This window comes from Muntiacus reevesi, chromosome 9 (genome assembly GCF_963930625.1).
Source record: "Muntiacus reevesi chromosome 9, mMunRee1.1, whole genome shotgun sequence".
Classification (NCBI taxonomy): domain Eukaryota; kingdom Metazoa; phylum Chordata; class Mammalia; order Artiodactyla; family Cervidae; genus Muntiacus; species Muntiacus reevesi.
This window is the reverse complement of record NC_089257.1, coordinates 48289184-48317088: the sequence shown is the minus strand read 5'-3', so window position 1 is coordinate 48317088 and position 27905 is coordinate 48289184. Positions and strand designations below refer to the sequence as shown.

Sequence of the window (27905 nt, the reverse complement as noted above, 5' to 3'; positions counted from 1 at the left end):
AAGAATATCAAAAACAGAAAATTCTCAATGTTCCCAGAGAGGAAGAGCAATATCATAAAAAGAACAAGAATAATCTTGACATCTTTCTTTTTTAGCAGCATTATTGGATGCACATGTAAATGGAGTAATAATTCTAAATGTATTAAAGGAAAAACATTTAAACTTAGAATTTTATACCCATTGACATTGTCATTCAAGTGAAAGGCAATGATAAAAAAATATTGTTAAGTATACAAAGCCTCAGGTTTGCCACATAAGTCCTAGATTTAAAACATTTGTAGAAATAATTAAATAGGTCAGAGAAATTCTGTAGATGCTGTAAAAGCTGTATGTACCAAGAGTCTTTAAATACCTTGGTAAAGTCTCTTGGTGTCCAAAGAATAAGAGAGAGAAAGACCAAAGAAGAGGAGGACACAGTATATTCATAGTTACCCAGATATAAAATGTGAGATAATATACACACAATAAGCATTGAGAAAGGAGAGAGAACATTGGTACATGAGAAGGAGCTAAACTGGAAGAAGTAGACAACAGATTTTCAAAGCAGTAAAGGATTTTTTAAAAAAAACGTACAGAATGAGACAAGTTGTAATAAACTTGAATAGTAGAAACAATTTCAAATAAGTTAATGGGTTAGAAGTACCTGTTAAAAGACATAATGTCAGGTTGAATTTTTAAATTTCTAGCTAAGTGCTATTTACAGGAAGCACATTCAAAGCATAAAGGCACAGAAATATTGAAAGAAAAAGAGTGGAAAAAAACATACTAGGCAAACACTAACCAAAAAAAGCCTGAGTAACTGAATTAATATCAATTAAATATACCTTGCTACAAACAAATCATCGTTAGAGATAATGAAGATTACTGTATAATGACAACAGTTCAATCCAAACAAAATGTATAAATTTAAACACATGCAACTAATAAGGTAATCTCAAAAATATATATCAAAAATTGACAAAATTCTATGGAGAAATTGGCAAATTCACCACCATAGTGGGAGATTTTAATGCACTTCTCTCAATTACTAGTATGTGAAGCATATGCAAACAGAAGTAAGGATATTTAACAATACAATTAACAAGCTTATTTTGGTGGACACATACAATTCTGCACCTAACAATTAGAGAATATACATTTTTCTTACCCACACATGGAAGGAACATTTACCAGAATTGATCTAACCAGGAAGCAAGCAAGCCTTAATAAATTTCACAGATTATGTTCTCTAACAATACACAATTAAGTTGAAAGTTAATGAGATTAAATACTGCATATATTTGGAAATTAATTCATATGCTTCTAGATAAATCATAGGTTAAAAAAATAGATCCTAATGAGAAAAAGTTTTTAATTTCTAGAACTTAATGGTAATGAAAACACAGTATATCAAAACCTGTGTATACAGTAAAAATGTGTTTCAGCAGAAATTTATTACTATCACCTAATGTATGTACATTGGGAAGAAGAAAGGCTAAAAGGGAACTACATATCCAACTTAAAATTTTGGGAAAATATCCCAACAGAATATACACAAATAAGTAGTAGGAAAAATAAACCTAAGGGTGAAAAAGAAAGCAAAGGTAGAAAAGAGAAGATCAGTAAGACCAACATTTGATTCTTCAAAAAACCAACAAACAGATAAACCTTTGGCAAAAATAAGAAACAAGACAAAAATAATATTTCACAGGAAAAAAGGAATACAGCTGCAGATAAGGCAAAAATTAAAAGGATAAAGATTAAAAAGATACAGGAATAGCACCACCAACTGTTTACTAATAAGTCTAAAAACTTAGGCAGCATATTAATTCTGTATATTCTAGTATAACAAAATTAGACCGGTGAAAAGCAAACCTATGAAAAAGATCCATTTTGTTTATTTATATAGATCTAAAACCTTAAAATATTAGGAAGTTGGATTCAACTGTGCCTATAAATTGGTCATAATCATGTTGGATTTTCCCTAAAATACAATGATGGTTTAATTTCAGAAAGAAATCTATAAATATAAATTCCTACATTAATATATTAAAGGAGAAAAGATACCATCATTTCAAAGAAAGCACTTGTCTTGTAGTAAGACCCAACATACATTCATAGTTTAAATAGGAATGAAAGAAAACATCCTTAACCTGATAAAAGATTACAGCAAATATCATTTTAAATGGGAAATGTGAGAAGCATTTTCTTTAAATAAAGAGCTAGTCAAGGAAATCAGCTTCTAGTAGTTTTTTCAATGTTGTTGATCTTTGTCTAAGACAAGGAAAATAGTCATGAGAATCGGAAAGCAGAAATAAAACTTTTATTATTTGTAGTAATATACAAATGACTAGACAAACTCTTATAATAATAAGAGAGCTGAGAAAGATAGCTGAATTTAAGGATGGTACACATCAATAAATAAGAGTGTCAAATCAATATATTGTATACCTTAAACTTACACAGTGTTGTATACCAACTGTGTGTCTGCTCATTCATTCATGTCCAACTCTTTGTGACCCATGAGCTGTAGCCCACCAGGCACCTTTGTCCATGGAATCCTCCAGGCAAGAATACTGGAGCAGGTTGCCATTTCCTACTCCAGGGAATCTTCCTGACCCAGGGATCAAACCCACATCTCTTGTGCCTCCTGCATTGGCATGAGGATTCCTTACCACTGTGCCACCTGGAAGCCCTATATACTAATTACAGCTCAGTAAAATTGGGGAAAAGATTGATATTCAAAGTCAATTGCACTTCTTTTCACTAGCAACCAACAATATAAAATGCAAAAAAAAAGAAGTCATGTAAAACTGTATTCACAAATTTATAATTTCTAGAAATGCAGCATTACATTTGTAAGACCTCTTTGAGGAAAGTTATGAAATTTTATGGGAAAACATTTACTCAAGTGTAAATATATACCATAATTTAGATCAGGAGACTAAATATCATAAAAAATTTATTTGCTTATATTGATGTACATATACAATGCAAATCTAATCAAAATTCCTCTTTTCGCAACCCTAAAATTTATAGTGAAGTATAAAGGGTCAAAAATAGCCAAGGCCTGTTTGAGTACTTTGCTGTAACAGAAATTAAGACTATTTAGTTAGCACAGTGTGATAATGATATAGTAGTAAGCAAATTTACCAGTAGAATAAAACAGAAAGTGTGGAAACATATCCATACATGTCTGGAACATTTATGACAGTGGTAGTATGATGCATCAGTGGAAAAAAGTAGAGATTATTCAATAACTGGTGTTCAAATAAATGGCTGTCCATATGAAGAAAAAGAAATTGGTTCCTATCTCATATGGTAGACAAAAGTCAACTTCTAATCAGCCAAGGACTTAAATAATAAAAATTTATATTTAACTTTTAGTGTAAATATAGGTGAAACCCTTTTGGAACTTGGAGTGTGTAGAAAAGGATTTTATAAACAAGATACCAAAGTCATTAATATAAAAGAAATGAGGAATAAACTTGACTTATATTAATCTTCAGAATTTCTATTCATAGAACAGCATTTTAGGGAAAGATGATAGATTATAGACTAGGAGAAGGCTTTTGTAACCCAAATAACCAAGAAAAGATTAATATCATGAAATCTCAGTGATTCTTACAAATCAATACAAAGTAGACCAACCGCCTAGTAGAAAATGGACAAGCAACTGGACAGGACCAGACTTTACAAGTAAGGACCTACAATTAGCTAATGAACATGCAACAAGATGCTCAGTTACATTAATGATCAGGGAAATACAAATCAGGACTTCAGTGAGATAAACTAAAAATTGAAAAGTCTGACAGTAGTAGGTTTTGGGACCCATGCAGATAAAGAGTCTCTTTAAATCATTGCTGTTGAGAGTATACTGGTACAACTACTTTGGGAAAAGGGTCTGACATTATCTATTAAAGTTAACCATTCACATACTGTATACCAAGAAATTTAATTTCTAAGACTATACCCAAGGAGTTCTTCTACATATGTACCCTTGGAGACATACACGATAAAGTTTGTAGAAGTGTTTATGGGAGCAAAAACCCAGAGTCACCCCAAATTCCCTCTTCCTAGAGAATGAATAAATTGCGGTATAGTCTGACAATGGGATGTTTTGCAACTGTGAAATGGTTGAGCCACATGTAGTAATATCTATGAAGTGATGAAATTTATTTTTAAAGTAATCATAGTTTTGTTAAGATATAATTTACTTACTGTAAAATACACAGATTTTAAGAGTTTAGCTGATGAATTTTTATATATGTATACTTTTGTGTAATCACTGCCCAGAACAAAATACAGAACATTTCCACCCTCACCAGAAAGTTCTTTTGTTCCTTTTCCCTAAGTTCATTTTGTACTGCTCACCAGCAGTGGTGTGAGAGTTCTAGTTTTGCTTCCCATCCTCACCAATGCTTGGTATTGTTAGTATTTTTAATCTAGATACTTTGGTAGATATATAATGGTATCTCATTGTGGTTTTAATCTGTGTTTCCCAAATGACAAATGAAATTGGTCATGTTTTATGTTTATGCTAATTTATTTATTTATGCTAATTGTCCTTTTGAATATCTTCTTTTACGAAATGTCTGTTCAAGTCTTTCTCCCATTTTCTATTTCTTTTTTAAATGTATTGATTTATATAAGTTTGTTACATATTTTAGATGTAAGCGTTTGTCACATACACACACAAATATATGTACAGTAACAAGCATTATAAGAAGGTGACTTAAGAAAAGAACATGAGAAGAATTACTGCACATCCTTGCTCAAGCAGGTGTCCTATGAAAAAGAAGAGATCATTAGAAATTGAGGGTCTTGAAACTGATCCCCTGCAAACTATCCCTGCCCCCACAGGCCATATGAAGTCTTCTTATACAGGCAGGTACACACTACCTATTCCAGTCTGAAGAATGTTGGTTTGGAATATATTGAGTCTGTTTTCATTTTTCTAGCTTTATTGAGATATAATTGATATATAGCATTATATAAATTTAAGATGTACAACAATGGTTTTATATGTATATTATGAAGTGATAATCACAATTAGTTAATACATCCATCACCTCGCATAGATTAATGTTTTTGTTGTGATAGAAACTTTAAAGATCTATCCTCTTAGCAGCTTTCAAGTATACCTTACAATATTGAAGGCTCAGCAACACCTCTAGCTAGAAATTCTAGCTAGCAGACAATTGGAAATGCAATTTTGGTATAAGGGTAAATTACTCAATTTCTCAGGTTGTTTCCTCTTAAAGAACAGGAGAATCAACACCAACCTTGTCTGTTTTCATTATTTGTTCTACTTGTGAAAACAAAATCACTGAGATGATTGTTAGGAAAAACTTTTAAGTGGTACACTTGCTTACTTTAGTGATCCATTATTACCTTTCTCCACTGCTGCCTTGGACTCACTGAGACCCATTAGGACATGTTTAGTGATTTTATTGGGTGCCGTCTGTCCTGTGATTTATGCTATTTCTTTTCCTATATAATTTATATTAATTGTTAGTCATATAATAGTTGCCATTACCCTTGGTAAATGATTTAAATGGTAAACAAAGCATTCCCTCATTCCCTCTTATTAAAGATAACCGTTGTTAAGTCTCTTATGTCTTCTTTTAAATACATTCTGTATATTTTTTTGTATCTACTTTTCACAAATGGATTTATATTACGCAAACTTTTCTTTTTCATCAAATGTATTTTGGAACGATTTCCTTATTTTTTAAAAGCAGCATTGTATCCAAAACCATGGATATGCTATTATTTTTCCCTTCTGAATATGAAATATTTAAACTGTTTCAGGACTTTTCTATTACAAACAATAGTGCAACAAATGTTCTTGTAAAATATGTTTGTATACTGTGTCAGCATATAGGATAAATTCTTATAAGTTGAACTACTGGTCTGTGAGAGTATGCTTTACACATTTTTGATGGTTTATTACTGACTAATCCTCCCATAAAAGGCAAGTAAATGAGAAACCTGTTTCCCCACACCCTCACCAAGAGAATCATCAAACTTAAATTTATGTCCATCTATTAGGTATAAATTGGTAACTCATTGAACATCCTTTTATGTGCTTTTTTTTTTTTTTATAAAGTGACTATTCCATTTTCCTGGTGGTAAAGAATCTGCCTGAAATGTGGGAGGACGTGGGCTCAATCCCTGGGTCGGGAAGATCTGGAGAAGGGAATGCCAGTCTACTCCAGCATCCTTGCCTGGAGACTCCCATGGACAGAGGAGCCTCGCAGCTTACAGTGCATAGGGTTGCAAGGAGTCAGACACGACTGAGCCGCTAAGCAGCAGCAGCATCCATTTTCCTGTTGAAAACATTTTATCCCTCAGAACATTACAAAGTAAAGTGCTCTAGCTATTTATGAAAAGTAGAAAATAAAGATGATGAAGTCCCAGAATGTTTCCTTTTAGCTTAGCTTATTTTATGTTTTAAACCATCTTATCCCAACTCATACATATTATTCATTCATTTTAAAATACTTATTAAATATTTATTATTTACAAAATACTGATAGGCTCTATCCTTGAAAAGGCAAATTTTGTTAGATGATGATGTATACTTGGGTCTATATTTGTAGGACCTGCCTACTCAGGCATTAAGTCCAAATATTGGTATTTGACCAAACTTCTCCTCTGAGTGTTCAGCTTTCTAGCTTTTCAAAATAAAGTAATCTCAAGCTGTTAGTTAAACAAGTAGAAACTTGTTAACCAAAAGGTTGGTTTTCTACTTATGAGAGCCTCAGATTATCAGTCTGTTACTGCTGCGTTCTTGCCCCTCGCTGTTTCATGGTTGATGAGTTCGGGGCGTGACTCCCTGAACATAGCCAATAAAGGGAGTTCAGAAGTTACTGTTCTGATGGTGCGGTATCTCCACAATCTGCAGTGTCTACCCTAAAATTATACCAGTTTTTGTTTGGTTGATTTATGTATAATTTCTCCTGATCCTAGAAGGTTCATAACATGCAGCCTGGGCCATTTATTCATCTGATCAGTGCAAGTATTTGATGCAATTTCTCCTTCAACTGCTAGCAGGCAGGAAGCAGGGAGTCTAGTAAGTTATTGGATGGGCTTTAGACAAGAGGGAAAGTGTGGAGTCCATACCACTGTTTGTGCCCTGTTTGATATCACAAGAAAATATAGGAAGCAAATAGTTAAAACTTTATAAATAGTAGAGTGTTTTTGAGGGGATAATGTTCCTGTTCTGGATCTTTTGCTCTTCTCCCAGTCTCTTTGAAATAAGAAATAGGATCATTTCTTTAAATACAAAGGTGCTCTACTTTAGACTTGTAGCGTGTCAGTCACCAAGCTCTTGGGGTGGGGGTGTGTGTGTGTGTGTGTGTGTGTGTAAACCAAGCATTTGAAAGATTGCTAGAAATGCAGGTTCAAGATAGTACAGGTAGTTCTTGCTTTGCACAGTAGTGCAGAACCATAAAAATAGTGTATATTGAAGCTGTGAAAAGTGCTTTTAATAATCAATGGAAAAATTATGATCCATGCCCTTTAAATTTCTTGTTAAATGTTAAAAAAAACTCCCTAACTGTTAATTGGAGAAGGCAATGGCACCCCACTCCAGTACTCTTGCTTGGAAAATCCATAGATGGAGGAGCCTGGTGGGCTGCAGTCCATGGGGTTGCTAAGAGTCGGACACGACTAAGCGACTTCACTTTCACTTTTCACTTTGATGCATCGGAGAAGGAAATGGCAACCCACTCCAGTGTTCTTGCCTGGAGAATCCCAGGGACGGGGGAGCCTGGTGGGCTGCCGTCTATGGGGTCGCACAGAGTCGGACATGACTGAAGCGACTTAGCAGCAGCAGCAACTGTTAATTATAAATAAATATAGGGAATGAGACAAAAATAAAACTATTTTTTTTGCACTGTAATTTAAAACATTAGAAATACTGAGAATTAAAGTATCTTATTTTTTGGTTAAAAACTTATCAAGATTAGTTTTAAAAACGCTTACCTTCTTATAATACAGAGGGAAATATCTTTTTTATGCCTTGGCAAATTGTCATAGTGTTTTACAAGCTTGGATTAACTTGTAACACGGTATCCTTTGTCTTTCCAATGTCATGAAATATCTCTGAAAATTCTTTAAATTTGTTTTTTTTGTGGGCACCATATTCTCTGAAGTATCTTCATCCTTCCTCATTTGCCTTACTAAGTTCCTTTGGTTGCACATCTGGATTCTTTCAGTGACAGTGTCAACATTCTCATGGTCAGCTATTTCTTCTGTTACTCCATTTAGGTTTGATTCAGATTTTACTTCCAGTATTATCACTTTAGTTTCTTTGTTGCAGTTTCATCTTTGTTGGCAAATTACCTGGGAGACAAGGAAGCAACACAGCTGCACACATTGCTGTCTGTGTGTGAACTGAGTGGCAGATGGATGGTGTCCAGTCACCAACAGACATGACCGATCACTGACCATGATGCGTATCTGTAATTTACATGGTGATTGTGTATTGAAGAGCTCACAGTGAAGTTTGAACTTTATGCAGTGATAGTTAATGTACGATAGTGACTAAAATTTGAACTATGTTGCTGGGTGACTGATACTATTTAACAAATTCATGATGACTGAAATTCATGCATATCAAGGCTGTGCGAAGTCAATACTGCCTAAATAAATTGGCTATCACATGGTACTGATTGCATATGGTTTCTGTAGTAATTACAGTTTTGTTGGGTATGCTGATTGTACAGTGAGCTCATTCTTTTGTGCTTTTTGGAGGTGACTCACAGAATGTAAATTTTAGTCTTCTATCTACCTATATCAAGACAGGCCAGATTATGCTGTGGTAACAACTCCCAGATCTCAGTGTTCTTGACGCCTTCCATGGCATATTGGCTTGGAGGAGGGAAGCAAGTTCCGTTTCACTTTGTCTTCACTCAGGGACCCAGGCTGAGGGAACTCTGTCTCTGTGCTTCTGTTGTTACTAATGCAGGTATTGAGAACATGTAAACCACAAGCTTTCAAAGTTTCTATCTAGAAGTGATACACGTTATTTCAAATCACATTTTCACTGGTCAAAACAAGTCATATGGTCATGTCCCAAAAGAAGTAGAGAGGCAAGATTCTAGTATGTGCCTTGAAGACAGGAATGTTGGGTAAGCACCATCAATAACTACTGTGGATCCAGAGAGTTAACTTATGGAGAGTTTATCAGGGAAGGGCAGTTGAGGACTAGGATTACAGACCTAGATGTGTCAGATTATCTCTGTTTTCTAATGAGAGATTGAAGTTCAAGGCAAAGTTGTGTGTACTGGTATTCTAGGAGCCTGGACACTGTGATTAGTGTTCAAGGTTGCAGTGAAGCCAGGAAGTTATAGTAGAGGCCAGATGAATCATTGATAAAGCAGGGCTGTTGACAGAACCTTGGAGATCAGAAATCATACAGATGAGAGCTCTGAGACTATCTACTGTTCTAAACAATTTCAATTCCTTTTTGGCCTCTGAGTCTTCATCTGTGCTTCATTTAAGTTGATGACATCTTTGGAAGTTCTGGGATACTTAACAGAGAACTTAAGCCTCGAAAGAAGTGTAGGCTAGGGGTTGGCAGAAGGCATGGTAAGGGTATTCTGGGAGTAAATGGGTAGAGGTTGCAGAAGTGCAACCAAAAGAAGGATGCTGTGAAAGTGGTAAGAATATCGATCTTCTTTAAAAAGGATATCGTTGAAGAACTGCAGGGAGTGAGTTGCATAATGATCCTCATTTAGTTACTAGTATTCCAGGCTTTGTGTTTGTCTGTGTCTTTAACCCTGAATTTATTAAGCTGTGCAAATCCTCCACAGTGTACTCAGATGGCTGCCCTTAAAGTGCCTGGCTGTTTACTACTCTGTATCCCTGTTGCTTAATGCTTCAATCCATTCACATGTCAAATTAGTTTAGAATCACTCCATAGTTGTGCTTATGCCTAAACTTCTTGTTTTTAATCTAAATGTGATCCAAACTTCTTGTCCAGACTTTCTCTACTAGTCTGCATTAGGAGCAAAAATATTTAAGGTATACCTAGTCTAGCAGGAGTCCTGTGAGACTGCATTCATGCATTTCCTGGCATTAGATGGAATATTTTATTTGAGAAAAATATAGCTAATATTAAGTGGTTAATTTTTGTATGAGCTACTCACATCTGGAATTAAACAGTGCATAGAATACATTATAATCAAATGATCACATTATATCTAAATCTTCCAGTCAACTAAGAGCTTTCAAGTCAAACATCTTTATTCTTGGATACAATACCAGACTAATCAACTGAACTTAGATTTTTTACCTAGACATTTTGATGTTATGTAGACTTACCCATAGGGCTTCCCTGGTAACTCAGAGGGTAAAGAATCTGCCTGCAGTGCAGGAGACCCAGGTTCAATCCCTGGGTAGGGAAGATCCCCTAGAGAAGGGAATGGCAACCCATTCCAGTATTCTGGCCTGGAGAGTTCCATGTTCAGAGGAGTCTGGTGGGCTACAGTCTATGGGGTTGCAGAGTCGGACATGACTGAGCAACTAACACACACGTACACACAGGCTTATGCTTAGTGTTGGACCCAGTAGACTTTGGACAACTTCTTTCATTCTTTCAGTTTCTCTATTAATTTTCTAAGAACAGAGCTGTAAGGGGGTCTTTGGATTCCAGGGACTTGCCCTATCTAGTGTTCTTTTGCACAAGCATGCTGTATTATTCTTTTTTTTTTCCATTTATTTTTATTAGTTGAAGGCTAATTGCTTTACAATATTGTAGTGGTTTTTGCCATACATTGACATGAATCAGCCATGGATTTACATGTGTTCCGCATCCCAATCCCCCCCTCCTACTTCCCTCCCAATCCCATCCCTCTGGGTCTTCCTAGTGCACCAGCCCTGAGCACTTGTCTCATGCATCCAACCTGGGCTGGTGATCTGTTTCACCCTTGATAGTATACTTGTTTCAATGCTATTCTCTCAGAACATCCCACCCTCGCCTTCTCCCACAGAGTCCAGAAGTCTGTTCTATACATCTGTGTCTCTTTTTCTGTTTTGCATATAGGGTTATTGTTACCATCTTTTTAAATTCCATATATATGTGTTATTATACTGTAATGTTTTTTATCTTTCTGGCTTACTTCACTCTGTATAATGGGCTCCAGTTTCATCCATCTCATTAGAACTGATTCAAATGAATTCTTTTTAATGGCTGAGTAATATTCCATAGTGTATATGTACCATAGCTTCCTTATCCATTTGTCTGCTGATGGGCATCTAGGTTGCTTCCATGTCCTGGCTATTATAAACAGTACTGCGATGAACTGTATTATTCTTTTAAAACTGAATATTCTCCCACCCCTAAATTTTGGTATATTGTAAAAAGTATTAGTGAAGAGGTCTGAGACATGTCAACTCAAGGAGTATTCTCAAAAGGGCATCAGAAGTTTTGCTATTTATTCAACATTATAATTTTTCCATGTGACTTAATGAATTTGTGAGATTATATTACTAAAATACGTCAGAGTCTTCAATTTTTTAACTGTTTATAACCAAAAATTCATCATTTAATATTAGGGCAATACACTTTCTTCAGCGAGACCAACCAATGTGTTAGAAATGATGAAGGAATGGAAAAATAACCCAGAAAGTGATGAGGAAAGCACAACAGATCAAAGAGACAGCGGGTCTGGACAAGAGGATTTGAAAGTGTACCAACCCAGCAGAAATGTCCCTGATGTCAGTAACTCTTCAGATGAAGAGGAAGGAAAACAGGTAGGAAGAACCAACAAAACAAGTAGGAAAAACAATTGTTTCATTTCTCCAAACTGTAAAATACCTTCACAACACTTGGAACATTTTTGCAACTCTTTTTTATTGTTGGATTGTAATGGTTTGTTACAAAAGAAACTTGCATGATAAAGAAAGTAAAGCTTGAAACTAGCATGATTTAGTGATGTGGGCTAGATGCTTATTTTAAGATCCGTGATTATATAGGGGAGGGGTCTGCAAACTTTTCCTATAACAAATAGTGAATATTTTAGGCCATAATAGTCTCTGTCACAACTTCTCAACACTGATGTTATAGCATGAACACAGGCATAGACAAAAACTGAATGTTCCAGCGAAACTTTACAGAGACAGGTGGTGTGCTGGATTTGGCTAATGGGTCACAATGAATAATGTATGTATTTTACCAGGCTATACAATTTGGAATGGGTTTATGTATTACTTCAAAAATTACTCTTACATTAGTTAGTCATTTCCAATTTTATGATACCTAAAGTTGTTTGTATAGGCTTATTATCTTACTTTATTAGATATAGTTTTATTCTTTTTGGTGGATAAAACTAAGTAACATTTGGTTAATTCTAGATTGCATTCTACTAATTCAATATCTTGACAATTTACCCAAATCCTCTTTTCTTTTGTTTCTGTGATTGAGGAAAAACTTTCTGTATGTTTGTTCTCGTTCTTGTCTTGAAGTCTAATCAGCGTATTTGAGCTCTTCTTTAACGATGGAGCATCTTGCCATCAGGGGCAGACTTACCTCTGAGCACCCCAGACTTATGAGGAGTTGCTGCTTTCGGTTCTCTGAGACCTAGAGACGGGCAGAGTGGAGAGAGGGACTGGAGGGTAAGCCCTGATCCACAGTGAGGAAGGTGCAGCATGGCTGCCTGTACCTGCCCTGCCACGAATTCTGTCAGAAAGTTGAGGAAAGAGACCCAGTAGAGTGATCTGGTTGATTTTTATTTACTCATTGGGAACTTCTTCATCTAGTTGATAGCAAATGTCTAGATAATAGGCTTAACATTTAATTATTTAGACATTTTGATGAAATAGCTATATTTTTATGTAATGTAAACATAAGGTTATTGAATCCCTTTCACCTTCTCCAGTCTGTCAACAACTCCTGCAGTGCTCAGCAGATGTGTGTATTTGGTATTCTTGTTAAAAATAACATCCTGAAAACCCATGTTTGCATTTCCTCATTGAACATAGTTTGAAAAATTTCTTGCTAGCTGACTTAGAATTTTATACACACGTACATGTGCACACACACATATGTAAACATACTCACACATATATACATACACACATACACTCACACACTCTCATACACATACATTACGTATTACACACATGCATCAACAATAATATACTCACACATGGTAGTGATGTTTTAGTTGCTAAGTCATGTCTGACTCTTATGACCCCATGGATTGTAGCCCACCAGGCTCCTTTGTCCATGGGAAATCCCAACCAAGATTACTGGAGTGGGTTGCCATTTCCTTCTCCAGAGGATCTTTCTGACCCAGGGATCAAACCCAGGTCTCTTGCAGGCAGTCTCCTGTATTGCAGACGGATTCTTCACCAACTGAGCCACCAGGGAAGCTTGTATATGTGTATATATCTACATATATGCATATATACAAGTATATTTATATATGTATATACTCATATATATACAAACACAAATCCACGCATACACACATTACCTTTTGTAGTCTTGGATTATATCTATGTTCACTGATCTGAACATAAAATATCCTTGTAAACCAAATGTTTGGTCGTCTTCCATCTCCTTTCTCATTGCTCTGTCACGTCTCTGCTCTCCTCTTACGCTCTCTTTGAGTCAGAGTAGAGGGATAACACTTGCCGTGATGTTCTCAGTGTGGTGTTCTCAGCTACTTCCAGTTAGGGGACAGAAGGATTGAAATTTGAGGTGCTTATGGATGCTAGAACTAGACTCATGGATTGAAAATTTAAGAATGTACTTTTCTACTTAGCAGAAAGAACTTTTCCACAATCAGAGCTCACCTGCAGTAGCACAGGCAGGACTGTGGATGGTAAATCTCACCTTTCAGCCACTGAAAGCATTCATACCAACTCTGGAAAACTACTTGTTATACATGCTGTGCCAGGAATTTCTACATAATGAGTAGGCGTTTGCCCTGGGTGTCCTTTAAGGACTTTCCTGTGCTTAGGCTTTGGCTGTGACATCTTGGGAGGAATACCTTACCTTATTTGGGAGTTTTTCTGAAGAGTTTTACCCCTTAAAAGAAAGTCTTCTCTTGTATGTTAAGGTTTTTCATGGATTTTTATGAATAAATATGCACTTTGTTAATTACATTGAAGTTGAGTTTAAGAAATTACTTCTTTTTATTCCCCCAAATCTTCACTAACAGTAAATAGTAGAGTATAAGATCTAAAGTGATTACTGAAAATAGGATTGGCCATTTAGTCTTGAGTCCATGCAGGATTCATATAGTAATTAGTATCCTTAAGAGTGAAACTTTAATTTTATTAAAAATCATTCTAATAATATTGAAATATTTCCCATGGGAAAAATTCATTTGTTAAAATTAGATTATATGGATAATTTGATTGATAAATATTTACACTATCTATAAAGAGATGTATATGATTCTTTTTCCATTAAAATATTTGAAATTTGGCTTTACTGTAAATGCAGATTGCCACAGATCCTGCTTTCCATAGTATCACTGTTCTGTCTTCTGGAGAATCTGATAAATCCATTTAGAGCTCCTGATTTTGTACTTCTCACACTTTTTAGATAAGTGGCAAAGTGCTTGGAAAACTAGCAGAAAAAGTGAGGAATTATTTAAAAACAAAAACAAGAAAAACCACTTGAACTAAGCACCTTCCTCTTTCTCTGGGTAACTTTTCCTTGTTTCCAAATGCCCTGGGCATTATGGAAAAATACAGTGTGTATCTCCTCATTGTTCATGTTTGGATGAAGATATTATACTTCACCATTTCAACCTTATTTTCAAATAGTTGGCATTTGGCAATGTCCATTTTTAAAATTTTCATTTTCAACCTTTAATTTGTTTTTGGTAGGTGTATTTTTTTGAAAATAGAACTGTTCTCTCTTATATATCTTGTATTTTACAGCCTGAGTACATCTAGAAAGTGTTTTGTGTTATTGGGAACCCTCTAAATTCCCCACAGTGGGTTCTTAATCTACTCTATCAGGCAGACCCAAGAGTTTAACTCCTATAGCAGCATTGACTCATCTTCAGATGAGACACTTGGCAGACTATTGCTTATTGCAGGAACATGCCTTTTTGCATTTAGTCCTTAGTGATTTCGGATAAGCAGTACACTACTTTCATTGTTCATTAAGCTCAAAAAACAATCAAAGAGAAAAGAAGGCCTGTAATTAAAATGCACAGCCCCACAACCATAGGGGGAGGGACTAGCAACTCTGTATGTAACAAAAGTATATTTGCATTATAGAATTCTCCCTTAATAAAGAATAAACTTCTTAGCTGTTAATTTGTTTACTGAACACCATCTTGAATATACTTATTTAGTGAAAATGGAAAGTTTTTGTGATCGTTTTTCTTGACTGAAAACATGGACTTTACAGAATCAAGGAAATGGTACGTTTATCAGATTTTTTTTTATCCAGTCTAGAAAATAGAAAGGCAAGGTGTCTTAGCAACTTTGAAAGGTTATTTTGAGCAATGCAATGTGTTCATTAGCAGTTCTTAAAAGACAAAGAATATTTGAATTTAAATAAGATTGAAATTAAACAGTTGAACTTTGTGGTATATTGACCTGTTGCTGTGAGGAAAAAGTCAAGTTTTCTTAGTATTTTAGTACTGTAGGATAAAAATTTATGTTCTTACAACTTAAATCTTAGTTCCCTGAACCCCTGTGAATCATGTGCAGATTTTGTGGTTCTTCCATGTTTTGGGCACACTTTTATACTCCATTACAGAATCACTGTAATCTGGCATCTGTGCCAAAGCATTCCATTTACAATGTCCTACTGGTTAAAAGCACACGCTCTAGATCTGGGCTGCCTCAATTCAAATCCTGGCTTCACCACTTACAAGCTTTAGGACCTTGGGCAAGTCTCTTGGCCTCTGTTTCCTCATATCTAACATGGGAATAATAATGATGTCAACCAAGGGTTAAATGAAATCATGCATATAATACTTTTGACATATGGTAAGTGTGCATTAATGTTAGCTGTTATTAATTTTATTATTATTTTGCTAAAAACCATGCATGGCTTCCATGTGGCTCAGATGGTAAAGAATCTGCCTGCAATGTGGGAGACCTAGGTTCGATCCTGGATTGGGAAGAGGCCCTGGAGAAGAGAATGACAACCCACTCCAGTATTCTTGCCTGGAGAATCCCATGGACTGACAGGCTGCAATCCATGGGGTCTTAAAGAATCAGACATGACTGAGAGACTGACACTCTCACTTCACTTCAAAGAACTTGCTTAGAATGTTGCTAAAATCGCATGTTCTTTCTTGTCTGCTTTAAGGCTCCTTTGGGCAGAGGTGTGGTCCTAAACTAATGAACAAACTAAGAAATATCATTTTCAAAGGTGATCAGGTGATGCTTCCAGCCTCACTTGCCCTCTCAGTTTGGCAAGATCCTTAAGGCACTGTGGTAGATAGGATTGTTTTTCCCAATTATTTAAAACCTCTCTATAAGGAATATGTACATTCCTACCCCTTTTCTCATCTCACTAATGTTGGTCTTAGCTATAATATTGACTTTAGCAAACAGAATGTTGAGGTGTGATATAAGCAGAGACCATAAAAGTGTTTGCATGATTTAGCTTGCTCTCTTGTATTTTGGCCACCTGCCATGAGAAGAACATGACTACAGAAGCCACAGTTCTTGGAATTATGAAGGTCTGTGGAACAGACTTGGAACCCAGTACAAAACCTGAAGTCCAGCCTAGCACCTCCAAGTGAAAATTAATGTTCATTGTTTTAACATACTGAGACTTTTCTAGTTCTTTGTTATGTAGTTGTATAGAAAAGAGTTAAAGCAAGCCTAAGCTGCTATCCTTGAAAAGGCCTGTTTTCAAGGTTAGCCCTTGGCTAGCTTTTGGGAACTTAGATTTTGGGACACCTACTATTAACTGATAAGAATGATTAATTGTGCCTAAACCTTACAAACAATACAGTTAATACTGACCACCTGCTTTCCCTCTGGAAGTCTGAGATTTTGGTAGGTGCTAGGCAGAGAATGCCCCCATGGTCAGCTCCCAATAAGAACGCTGGGTGTTGAGTCTCTGAGCTTCTCTGGTTGGCAGCCTTTCACGTGTTGTCACAACTTGTTGCTGGGGTAATTTGGTGCATCCTGTGTGACTCCTGGGAGAGGACTCTTAGAAGCTTGAACATAGTTTCCACTGGACTTCTCCTCAAGGGTCTTTTCACTTCCTAATAGTGCTCCGCATCCTCTCACTATAATAAATCATAGCAATGAGTACAGCTCTATGCTGATTTCTGTGAGTCTTCATAGTGAATCATAGGACCTAGAGACCTCCCAAACACAGTAGCACAGCTGTAGAAATAGCTGACTAATACAGGTACAAATAATTAATTGTGCTAACATGAATTTTAGCCTGTTGTTCTTTGATCTAATGCTGTCAGCAAAGCTACTTGCTAGTTTGGATTCACAGGCTTCCATAAACAACAAGGCTTTTGTCCCTACTTCTCTTCCTATTAGAATCTCCTATGTAAGGCTTGAGTTTCCATGGATTTAGCCAGACTTCCATGATTGAAGGGACATATTAGTGAATCTTTTCAAATCATTTCCCTGCTCTCCCAAACCTGGCTTTTGCTCAGCTCCCCTTAGAGATTATAACTGTTAGTATATGCTGTGTATATTTTTCCCGATGGAGAACCAACCCATTGGGTTGGGTTGTAAAAACACTGCTTCAATTGCAAATGTATTAATTTGGGTCCATTCATCTCTTATCCTACCTTTGTGCTATAATTGTCTCATGTATTACATATATGTAATTATCAACCCTACAAAACAGTGTTTTAACTTTTACTTTGAATAGTCTTATTTCCAAGAAATTAAAAGGAAAATTGCCTTTTATATTTACCCAGATACTTACCATTTCTGATGCTCTTCTTTCCTTTCAGAAAATCTATGCTTCCATCTAGTATTGTTTCTCTTTAGCCTGATGAACTTCCTTTGCATTTCTTGTATTGAATGTCTGCTCTCAGTTTTCTTTTATCTAAGGATGTCTTTATTTTGTCTTAATTTTTGAAGGACATTTTCTCTGTTTACAGAGTTCTAGTTTGACAGGTAATTTTGGTCCACACTTTAAAGATGTTCTTCTTCTGCCTTCTGACCTCGAATTCTCTGATAAGAAGTCATTGATAATTTGAAGTGTTCTTTTCCTGTATGTAATGTGTCGCTTTTCTCTGAATGTTTTCAGGATTCTCTCTTTATCTTTGGTTTTCAGCAATTTGAGTCATATTGCTTAGACATGTTCTTCACATTTATCTTGCTTGGGATTTGCTGAACTTCTTGGATCTGTATTTTTGTCTTTTGCTAAGTTTGGGAAATTTTGTAAGCACTTTCTTCTTTTTTCTGATACTCTTAATTGCTCATATGTTAGACCATTTGATATTGTTCAGTGAGCCTCCAAGACTGTGTTCATTTTTTTCAATCTGTTCTTTAAATTGGATACACTCTATTGATCTATCTTCAGGTTTACTCTTTCCTCAGTTGTGTCCATTTTCCTGTTAAATCTGTCTGGTTTAATACTTAATTTCAGATACCATATTTTGTTCTAAAATTATTATTTAGGTCTTTTTTATTGTTTGTTTTTCTATGGAGACCTATTTTATTTATAATGTAATTTTTCACTTTACATCATTGATAATAGTAATGATAATCACCTGTTTGCTAATTCCAGTATCTGGGTTCATCTCAGAATCTGTCTCTATTGATTGTTATTTCTGTTAAGTAATTTTGGATTGTATCCTGGACATTGGAAATGTTGTGTTGTATTAACTCTGAATTCAACTGTGTTCCTTCAAAAAGTGTTGACATTTCTGTTTTAGCAGGTATTTAGTTGATTGGATAAAAACTGAAAATTTCTTAGCAGTTCAAATCTTAGGTTGGTTCATTTATCTTAGGTGAATGGAATATAAGATTCTCTTTCTCTGGCTATCTGCTTTAGGAATTCTCTCACTACTCTTTGGCGTCTGTGGTTGCTTTGAATTCTGCCCATTAGTTCTTTAGATCAGAGAGAGAAAATTGTGAAAGCATCTGGAGTAGAGGGAGGAGGCACATTGCCATCAAAGGAGCAATTTTGACATATCAACAGAAATAATGGAAACCAGAAAATAATGGAACAACATTGTTAAACTGCTAAGTGGAAAATAATATAAAACAAGAAACTTGTCAACTTGGAATTCTATATCTGCGATATTTTCCTTCAAAGATAAACATAAAATTTAAAAAAGTTTTCAACTGTGTAAAAGATGAGAGAATTTTTACCAGCATATCTTACTATGAGAAGTGAAAGTGCCAGTTGCTCAGTTGTGTCTCATGCTTTGCAGTCCCTTGAACTGCAGCAGGCCAGGCTTCCCTGTCCTTCACTGTTTTCTGGAGTTTGCTCAAACTCATGTCCATTGAGTCAGTGATGCTATCCAGCCGTCTCGTCCTCTGTCATCCCCTTCTCCTCCTGCCCTCAATCTTTCCCAGAATCAGGGTCTTTTCCTTTGAGTTGGTTCTTTGAGTCAGGTGGCCAAAGTATTGGAGCTTTAGCTTCAGCATCAGTACTTCTAATGAATATTCAGGGTTGATTTCCTTTAGGATTGACTGGTTTGATCTCTTTGCTGTCCAAGGGACTCTCAAGAGTCTTCTCTAACACCACAATTTGAAAACATCAGTTCTTTGGCACTCAGCCTTCTTTATGGTCCAGCTCTCACATCCGTACATGACTACTGGAAAAATCATGGCTCTGACTAGACGGACCTTTGTCAGCAAAGTAATATCTCTGCTTTTTAATAGGCTGTCTAGGTTGGTCATAGCTTTTCTTCCAAGGAGCAAGCATCTTTTAATTTCATGGCTGCAGCCACCATCTGCAGTGATTTTGGAGCCCAAGGAAATAAAGTCTATCACTGTTTCCATTGTTTCCCCATCTATATGCCATGAAGTGATGGGACTGGATGCCATGATCTTAGTTTTCTGAATATTGAGTTTTAAGCTAGCTTTTTCACTCTCCTCTTTCATGTTCATCAAGAGGCTCTTTAGTTCCTCTTTGCTTTCTGCTATTAGCATTATGTCATCTGCATATCTAGGTTATTGATATTTCTTCTGGCAATCTCAATTCTAGCTTGTGCTTCATCCAGCCCAGCATTTTGCATGATGTACTCTGCATAGAAGTTAAAAAAGCAGGGTGACAATATACAGCCTTGACACACTTCTTTCCTAATTTTAAACCATCTGTTGTTCCATGTCTGGTTCTAACTGTTGCTTCTTGACCTGCATATAGGTTTCTCAGGAAATAGGTAAGGTAGTCTGGTATTCCTGTCTCTTTAACAATTTTACACAGTTTGTTGTGATCCACACTGTCAAAGGCTTTAGTATAGTCAATGAAGAAGTAGATGTTTTTCTTGAATTCCTCTGCTTTTTCTATGATCCATCAGATGTTGGCAATTTGATCTCTGGTTCCTCTGTCTTTTCTAAATTCAGCTTGTACATCTGGAAATTCTTGGTTCACATACTATTGAAGCCTTGCTTGAAGGATTTTGAGCATTACCTTGCTAGCATGTGAAATGAACTCAGTTGTACTGTAGTTTGAACATTCTTTAGCATTGGTCTTCTTTGGGATTGGAATGAAAACTCATCTTTTCCAGTCCTGTGGCCACTGCTGAGTTTTCCAAATTTGCTGGCATATGGAGTGGAACATTTAACAGCATCATTTTTTAGGATTTGAAATAGCTCAGCTGGAATTCCATCACCTCCACTAGCTTTGCTCTTTATGTGAGTAGCCTTATATAAGAAATATATTGATATATATTTGGAATTCAATTTCTCTTCTTTCCTTTGCTTTTCTTTCCCTTCCTTCTTCCTTTTGAAAAGCACAGGAATGTGAGAGATAGTAAAACTATAGCTGAAAACTTATATCAGAATATTCTGTCACTTGGACCTTGTGCAGGCCTATAATTTGAATGTGTGACTCTAGAAATGGTTGCTATGGTGATAAACCACTTTACTTAAATAGCATGTATTTTACTCAAAATTCAGAGAAATGGTAACAGTTTCTAGTAATCATGTACTGGTATTAACTTCAAGGATATGCCTAGAGCTTACAGGTTTTGCATGTATTATAACCAGATGAGTTTATCAGGTTAAAGTTATGCCAGTGAATAATGAAATATGTGTACTTAGCCCAGTTTTCTTGTTATGTATATCACTTTGCACACATGGAGCCCCCTTTTCAAGATTAATTATATGATCTGGAGAAATCAGGCCCATGGTGCTGGATTACTGAAAAATAGAACTTGGGTGGGGGGAACCATATAAGGTTATCTTATCCATCACTCTACCTCGAGCAGGAATGAAGGTTCTTCCGCAGTCCTAAACAGTAAGAGTTCACCAAAGATGCAGAACAGTTGAAATGCTGCCTGCTTAGGTGCGCCCTGCTGTAACCATCCTGACTGCAGCACTCGAGACGCTGTCTAGCTCCACAGTGCCAGACAGCATATTTCCTCTTATTCTTTATAAATTTAGATTGAATAACTCTTATAAAGAAACTTCCATCCATTATCACATCAATAGCCTGTATGTAAACCTTCTCTGGTCTCTTTGTATCTATTCAGACTGGTTGCAGACTTTCAGGTATGAATTCTTCATGATAACTAAGGATAGAAGAATTTTTTCTTTGATTTCTAAGATGCTTTCTGATGATAGCCAGGTTCTTTTGGTCACTGTGCAGTGGTATGGTACACCAGTATCTTTAGAGCAGTTTGCAATGATTTTTAGATCCTCTCTTGGAGAACATTCTATAGTGTCTTTTAGATGTTCTTCTGGACTAATAATTATGACCAACAATCTCATAATGATCATTTAGATAGACTCTTTCCCCCTAGAAATGAATATGGAGATTCCTCTCTCATATTTCTCCCCCTTTGTACAATCTTATGGGAGTTCATCACCTTCTATGCGCCTTTCATGACCTGGAAGATCTTAGTAACTTCTAGCCTTGGCTATAGAAATTTCACTTTCCATTCCTCTGTTCTATTACTTACAAAACATACAAAACTGTAAAACTGCATCAGTTACAGCATAGATCCCTGAAGAATCCCATCAACTATGAGAGAAGAAAAAGAGAAACTTAAATTTTAGATAACCTGTAACCTACAAAAGAAACCTTCAAAAATCCTAGAGAAAAGCATAGAAGTTGGAATTTGCTTTGGTTATTTATATTCCAAGGAGATGAGAGACTTGGCTTTTGGTGAAGAAATCTATAGCTTGGCCTGAAGAGCACCATGTGGGCCAGCCTGCATCCATGTTTTTGTTAGCATCAGAACAGTTTCAGTGAGGGGATGTTCAAGAAGGAAGGCTCAGTCTTTAGGAAAGCTCTAATGATTCTGATTCCTAAACAATGGCATCCTAAATTTAATGCAACTTCAGATTAGCAAAGAGAAATGGTAAAGTACATACACACATAACGTTTTACAAGGTATACACATACCACACAAAAGTTTTTAAGCATTTGCAATAAATATTTGCATAAAGGTAATAGATTTGCATTGATGTTACCAGGGAGTAAAGAATAAACAAACATTGTGATTTGTTTTCATGCAGCCAGTGTCAGGCTGATTTTGAAGCTCAGTTAAAATGTGGTTGAATAAAAATATTTTCAAATAATGCTACCAACAAGGGATTCACTTCCAAAATATACAAACAGCTCATACAGCTTAATATCCAAAAGTCAAAGAACCCAATCAAAAAGTAGACATTTCTCCTAAGAAGACATAGATGACCAAAGGCACATGAAAAGATACTCAGTATCGCTAATTCTTAGAGAAATGCAAATTAAAGCTACAAAAACACACTAGTCAGATGGCCATCATTTAAAAAATCTACAAATAATAAATGCTGGAGACAATGTGGATAAAAAGGAACCCTCCCAGTTTGTGGGAATGTAAATTGGTGCAGCCACTGTGGAGGTTTCTTTTCTTTTTTTTTTTTAATTTTTTTTTAGTTACCATATGATCCTGCAGTCCCACTCCTGGGCATATTTGCGGAGAAAACAGTCATTTAAAAAGATACATGCACCCTTTGTTCGTAACAGCATGATTTAAAACAGCCAATACATGGAAGCAACCTAAATGTCCATCAGCAGATGAATGAATAAATAAAATGTGTCATATATATAGGAATATTACTCAGCTATAAAAAGAATGAAATAAGCCATTTGTAGCAACATGGATGAACCTAGAGATTATCATATTAAATGAAGTAAGTCAGAGAAAGACAAATATCATAATATAATATTTTTTATATGTGGAATCTATAAAATGATACAGATGGACTTATTTACAAAACACAAATAAAATCACAGACATAGAAAACAAACTTGGAGTTGCCAAAGGGGATGCCAGGAGTAGGGGAAGAGATAAGTTAGGAGGTTTTGATTAATATATTCATACTACTAATAAAATAGGTAAGCAACAAGGACCTATTGTATAGTACTGGAAACTATTCTCAATATCTTATAGTAACCTATAAAGGAAAAGAATCTGAAAAAGAATATATATAGAACTGAATCACTTTGCTGTATATGTGAAACTAACCTAGCATTGTAAATTAACTATTGTTGTTGTTTGATTGCTAATTTGTGTCTGACTCTTTGTGACCCCATGGACTGTAGCCCACCAGGCTCCTCTGTCCATGGGATTTCCCAGGCAAGAATACTGGAGTGGCTTGCCAGTTCCTTCTCCAGAGGATCTTCCTGACCCAGGGATCGAACCCACGTCTCCTGTATTGCAGGCGGATTCTTTACCACTGAGTCACCAGGGAAGCCCAAATTAACTACACTTCAATTAAAAAAACAAGCAAAGCAAAAACATAAAAATAGGGTCATAATAACTAAAAATTATGGTTGACTGTATTAGTTTTCATCAGTTTTTGGTACCAAAATTGAAAAAGAAATAAGAAAATAGGTACTCATAATGTTTCTGTAAGTGTATAAGTTGGTACAACTACAACAGAAGGCAATATGATGATGTCTCTCAAAATTACAAATCCATACAACTTTTGACCCAGAAGTTCTACTTCTAAAATGTACACAATGACAGAAGTACCAGATTATTCACAGAAGCATTATTTTTACCAATTAAGATTAGAAACAACCTGAATGTCCATTACCAAGAAACTGGCTAAATAAATTATGGTACATTCAGACATGAGAACACTGCATATGCTGAAAGAAGAATGAGACTCTTTTATGTATTGACATGGAATGATGTTCAAGACTATTTTAGTTTAAAAATATCAGGGTTTAAAGACTGTTTACAGTGGGCTACCCATTTGTTTTAAAAAGTGAGAAGAAAGTGCATTGATATATAGATTAGATTGAACCATATAAAATTGCCATTATTAAGCTTTTTTGACTGAAAAAATAATGACCAATTCCATTTGGTTCCACCTAATACTTGCTTGAAGTTCCATAAAATTTCTCTGGGAACGTGCAGTGTAAATTGACAGTTATTCATTGTCTCCAATGAGAGGCAGAGCTGAGTTAACTGGGGAGCAAGAAGGAGATTTTGAATGCTATGGATATTAAATCATGGGAATGTACTACCTTTTAAAAAAATAATTTACTAAAATTATATATAAGTAAAATTGATAAATGTGGCTGAGTAATATGATTTTCTCATCTTGCTCTAAATGAAATTGAGGCATACCATGTTCCTACCCTGGAGCAACCAAACATTTTGGTTTAGTTTCCTTTATCCTTCCACTTTGCCAGGAAATTCTGGGCATTATCTTAAGATATCTTATCTGAAGAAACCTGAACCTCTAGTATTTCTGGAAAAAAAAAAAAAGAGAGACAATATTTATATCACTAATCCTGCTCATGGAGGCTGTTTCTGAGTATTTCTTCCTGATAACTTCAGCTTGAGTCTACTTTAATGACTCGAGTACATTAACAAATGGAAAATGAAGAAGGATGAAAATATTAAACCAGATATGAGTATTAAACACATTGAAGGGAAAATGACTGTCTCTATTTCTATTCTGTAGATTACTAGTTGCAGTGGACACATTGAAAAGCATTTCTTCAACTACTTAGATGGTAACTCAAGAGGTGAAAATGTCAAAAAAGAGGTTAAACTCAGATTCGCCTTTTAAGAGAATTGTATGTCAAGTGACTTAAAATTTTATGAATTTAAATGCCCAAGCTAGGGACCAGTTCTGTACTTTTTAAACAAAGCAACTTTTCTTCAGCCTGTCCCTATAACATCATGGGTGTTATACTCTTAACCTGTTGCTAAGTGTAAGGAGTTTTCAAGGAGAAGACAACCTGTACCACTGAACGCTAACACATTTTAATTATTTTCTGTTCGTTGAAAGATTACACAGAGAAGCAATCCAGAATTTTTCTTGAGAAAATAAATCTAAACAGAAAAGGACCTTTTTACATGTCCAAATTTATACAAATTAATTTTTCAATGTGCAAAAATTACCAACTTAAGAATTAACATATACTATTATTAAAGTCATACTTGAATGATGGTCTGAAGAGGCACATATTTAAGGGTTATCTGCAATAAGCAAACATCTGGTAAAGTTTCTCTTTCTTGAAATATAGGTACCAAAAATCCATAAGTGACCTGAGGTTTTGCTGCAGCCCTGGGAGGTCACTTATTCACTGGACAAATACATATGAAGTGCCTACAGCCATGTATAGAACATGGTCACTTGTGTCATAAGAGTGATTAAAAAAACCCAAAATCTAACAACACATACACACGAGGTTTGTTTTGTGTTACATGTAACCTTTTCACATTCTTTGAAAATTGTTAACCTGATTATTAACTCTTATGTATAATTTCAGTTAGCCAGAGTATTAAGCTTACAAGCCTTTCCCAGATCATTCTATGTACATAAGCAGTCGCTGCATCTGTGCCCCTATGTCTCGTCCCCCATCCTGCTTGTGTAGGTCTCCTGAGACATCCTCTGCTCTTTCAGAACTCCATGCCCAGCTTCTTTTAATGAGAAGTGATCATTTTTAAAATGAGTCTAAGGTCAAAATGGACTTTGCTTCCCTCACGACAGCAGGATTAGAGTCCGTTTCCCCACTCTACTGTGGGGTGAAGTGACCTGAGAAAACACAATAGCCTATTAAAATTCTTTTTACTTGTTTTGTGCTTTAAAGTTCACAAAGTACTTCCATGGCCGCCACAGTAGTTCATTCCCATCATAAGCCTATGTGGTAAATGTGCAAATACCATTTTCCTCATTTAAGCGTGAGGCATCAAGACTCCAAGAGGTCTTCATTCCTGCCCAAGTGGTGTGACTGAGGTTAGAAGCCAGGCCCTGGAATCAAGGTGGAAAAGGGTGAACACGTGAGGAGTGGGCCACATGCAGCAACTTTATACCAAGTTAGAATAGTCATGATGCGCTTGTCACGGAAGGCTCGTCTAGAAGTCTGTAAAGATGAATGACTACAACTGTGTTCAGATGGACTTCCCTGTATGAATGGTACCAGATATCTACTTATTTTGTAGGGTAGTGGATTTGAAGTTGTGCCTGTAGTTTGTTGTACCCCATACACTAAAGAATTCAGTATTCTTGAAGGAGCTACTGGAGCTTTCTTTGGCATTTAATGACAGTTTCACACATGTGATTAGTTCATACCTCATATCTGAAGAGAGCTCAGCCTGTACATCCTGGGCAACTGTGTAGTCCCTGCTTCTTTGAACTGATGTATATTGCTTTGTGTCTGAACATTAATCCAGGCCTTTTCTTTTATTTCTAGACCACTGCTTATGAAAAGACTCCTGTGCCCAGTAAGAAGGAAAATATAGACGACCTTGACACGAGTTTTACAAGTTCTGTAGGTAGCAGACTCCCTCCAGTTGAGCTCAAGGGAGAAGCAGAGAAAGCACCTGTGACTTCAAGCCAAGGAGCAGCATCCAAAGGCACTGCTAAAGCCGTTGCCCTGCCTAGACCCAGAAAGAAACCCTAACCACGCTGAATAGTGCAGAAACAGAGCTGCCCTTTCTAGTGCTAAGCATGAAGGGGTAGGAGGGGAGAAGGACAGTACTGTGCTGAGCTTTTAGCCTTTTAGCTGCACTGAGCCCTGTCACGTGTTTGTACCAGTTTAGAATTGAAGCTCCTCACCTCCAAGGCAGCGTGGTATTGAAGGACAGACACCAACAGACTTGATGGCAAGTGTGGCTGAAATCAACTCAAAGTGTTTTCGAGAGTTGTTTAGAGGAGGGGATGCCCTCAAAGCAAAGCTGTGGGCACACTTGCCCAGTTTTACTTAAGATTCTTACGTTTAGGCACAATTATTTTTAGGGGAAACTGAGGGCCAAATATGGTAGCAGAGGCTCCAAATGATTATGTGCACTTTGCACTAGGAGATTTGTTAGGAAATTACTAATAAACTTGCCATAGGCATAACAGCAGAAGTGCTTCAGCCATTCACGTGTGTTCTTGTAATTTTAGATTCTGTAGATTGTTTAAGACAGCTTATTTTAAATGTAGAAAAATAGATTTTGTAACTATTTGCCATTAACTTGCTGCTAAATTCCCAGTGTATTGATTTAATCAATAAAAAAACCAGATGTTACCCATGCACGTTAATTTTTATATGAATAAGAGGTGACTATAATCAGGTACTCTAGGCCCTGAAAAGCATATTTTGAGCTTGATCTGCTGCTGCAAAGGTAGGCACACATCTTTGGGGAAGGTCATGAGGCAGGACATAGGGGAAGGTACATGATTTCTCTTAGTATTAAAGGTCTCTCCTTTGTGCGTGCTCCGTCATTCAATCATATCCAACTCTTTGCGACCCTACGGAGCATAGCCTGCCAGGCTTCTCTGTCCATGGGATTCTCCAGGCAAGAATACTGGAGTGGGTTGCCATGCCCTCCTCCAGGTGA

General features: G+C 36.2%; 1 protein-coding gene across 4 annotated transcripts in view; it reads left to right on the top strand.

Annotated features, from left to right (window-relative positions):
• Nucleotides 1-27529, top strand: part of STK33 (serine/threonine kinase 33) — a 181642-nt gene extending 154113 nt beyond the window's left edge. For all 4 annotated transcript variants that reach the window (XM_065944593.1, XM_065944595.1, XM_065944592.1 and 1 more), the window contains 2 exons: nt 11548-11745; nt 26774-27529. In XM_065944593.1, the coding sequence (XP_065800665.1) occupies nt 11548-11745; nt 26774-26983 (408 nt within the window). In that variant the 3' untranslated portion in view covers nt 26984-27529. The remainder of the gene's footprint in view (nt 1-11547; nt 11746-26773) is intronic.
• The last annotated feature ends 376 nt before the right edge of the window (nt 27530-27905 follow it).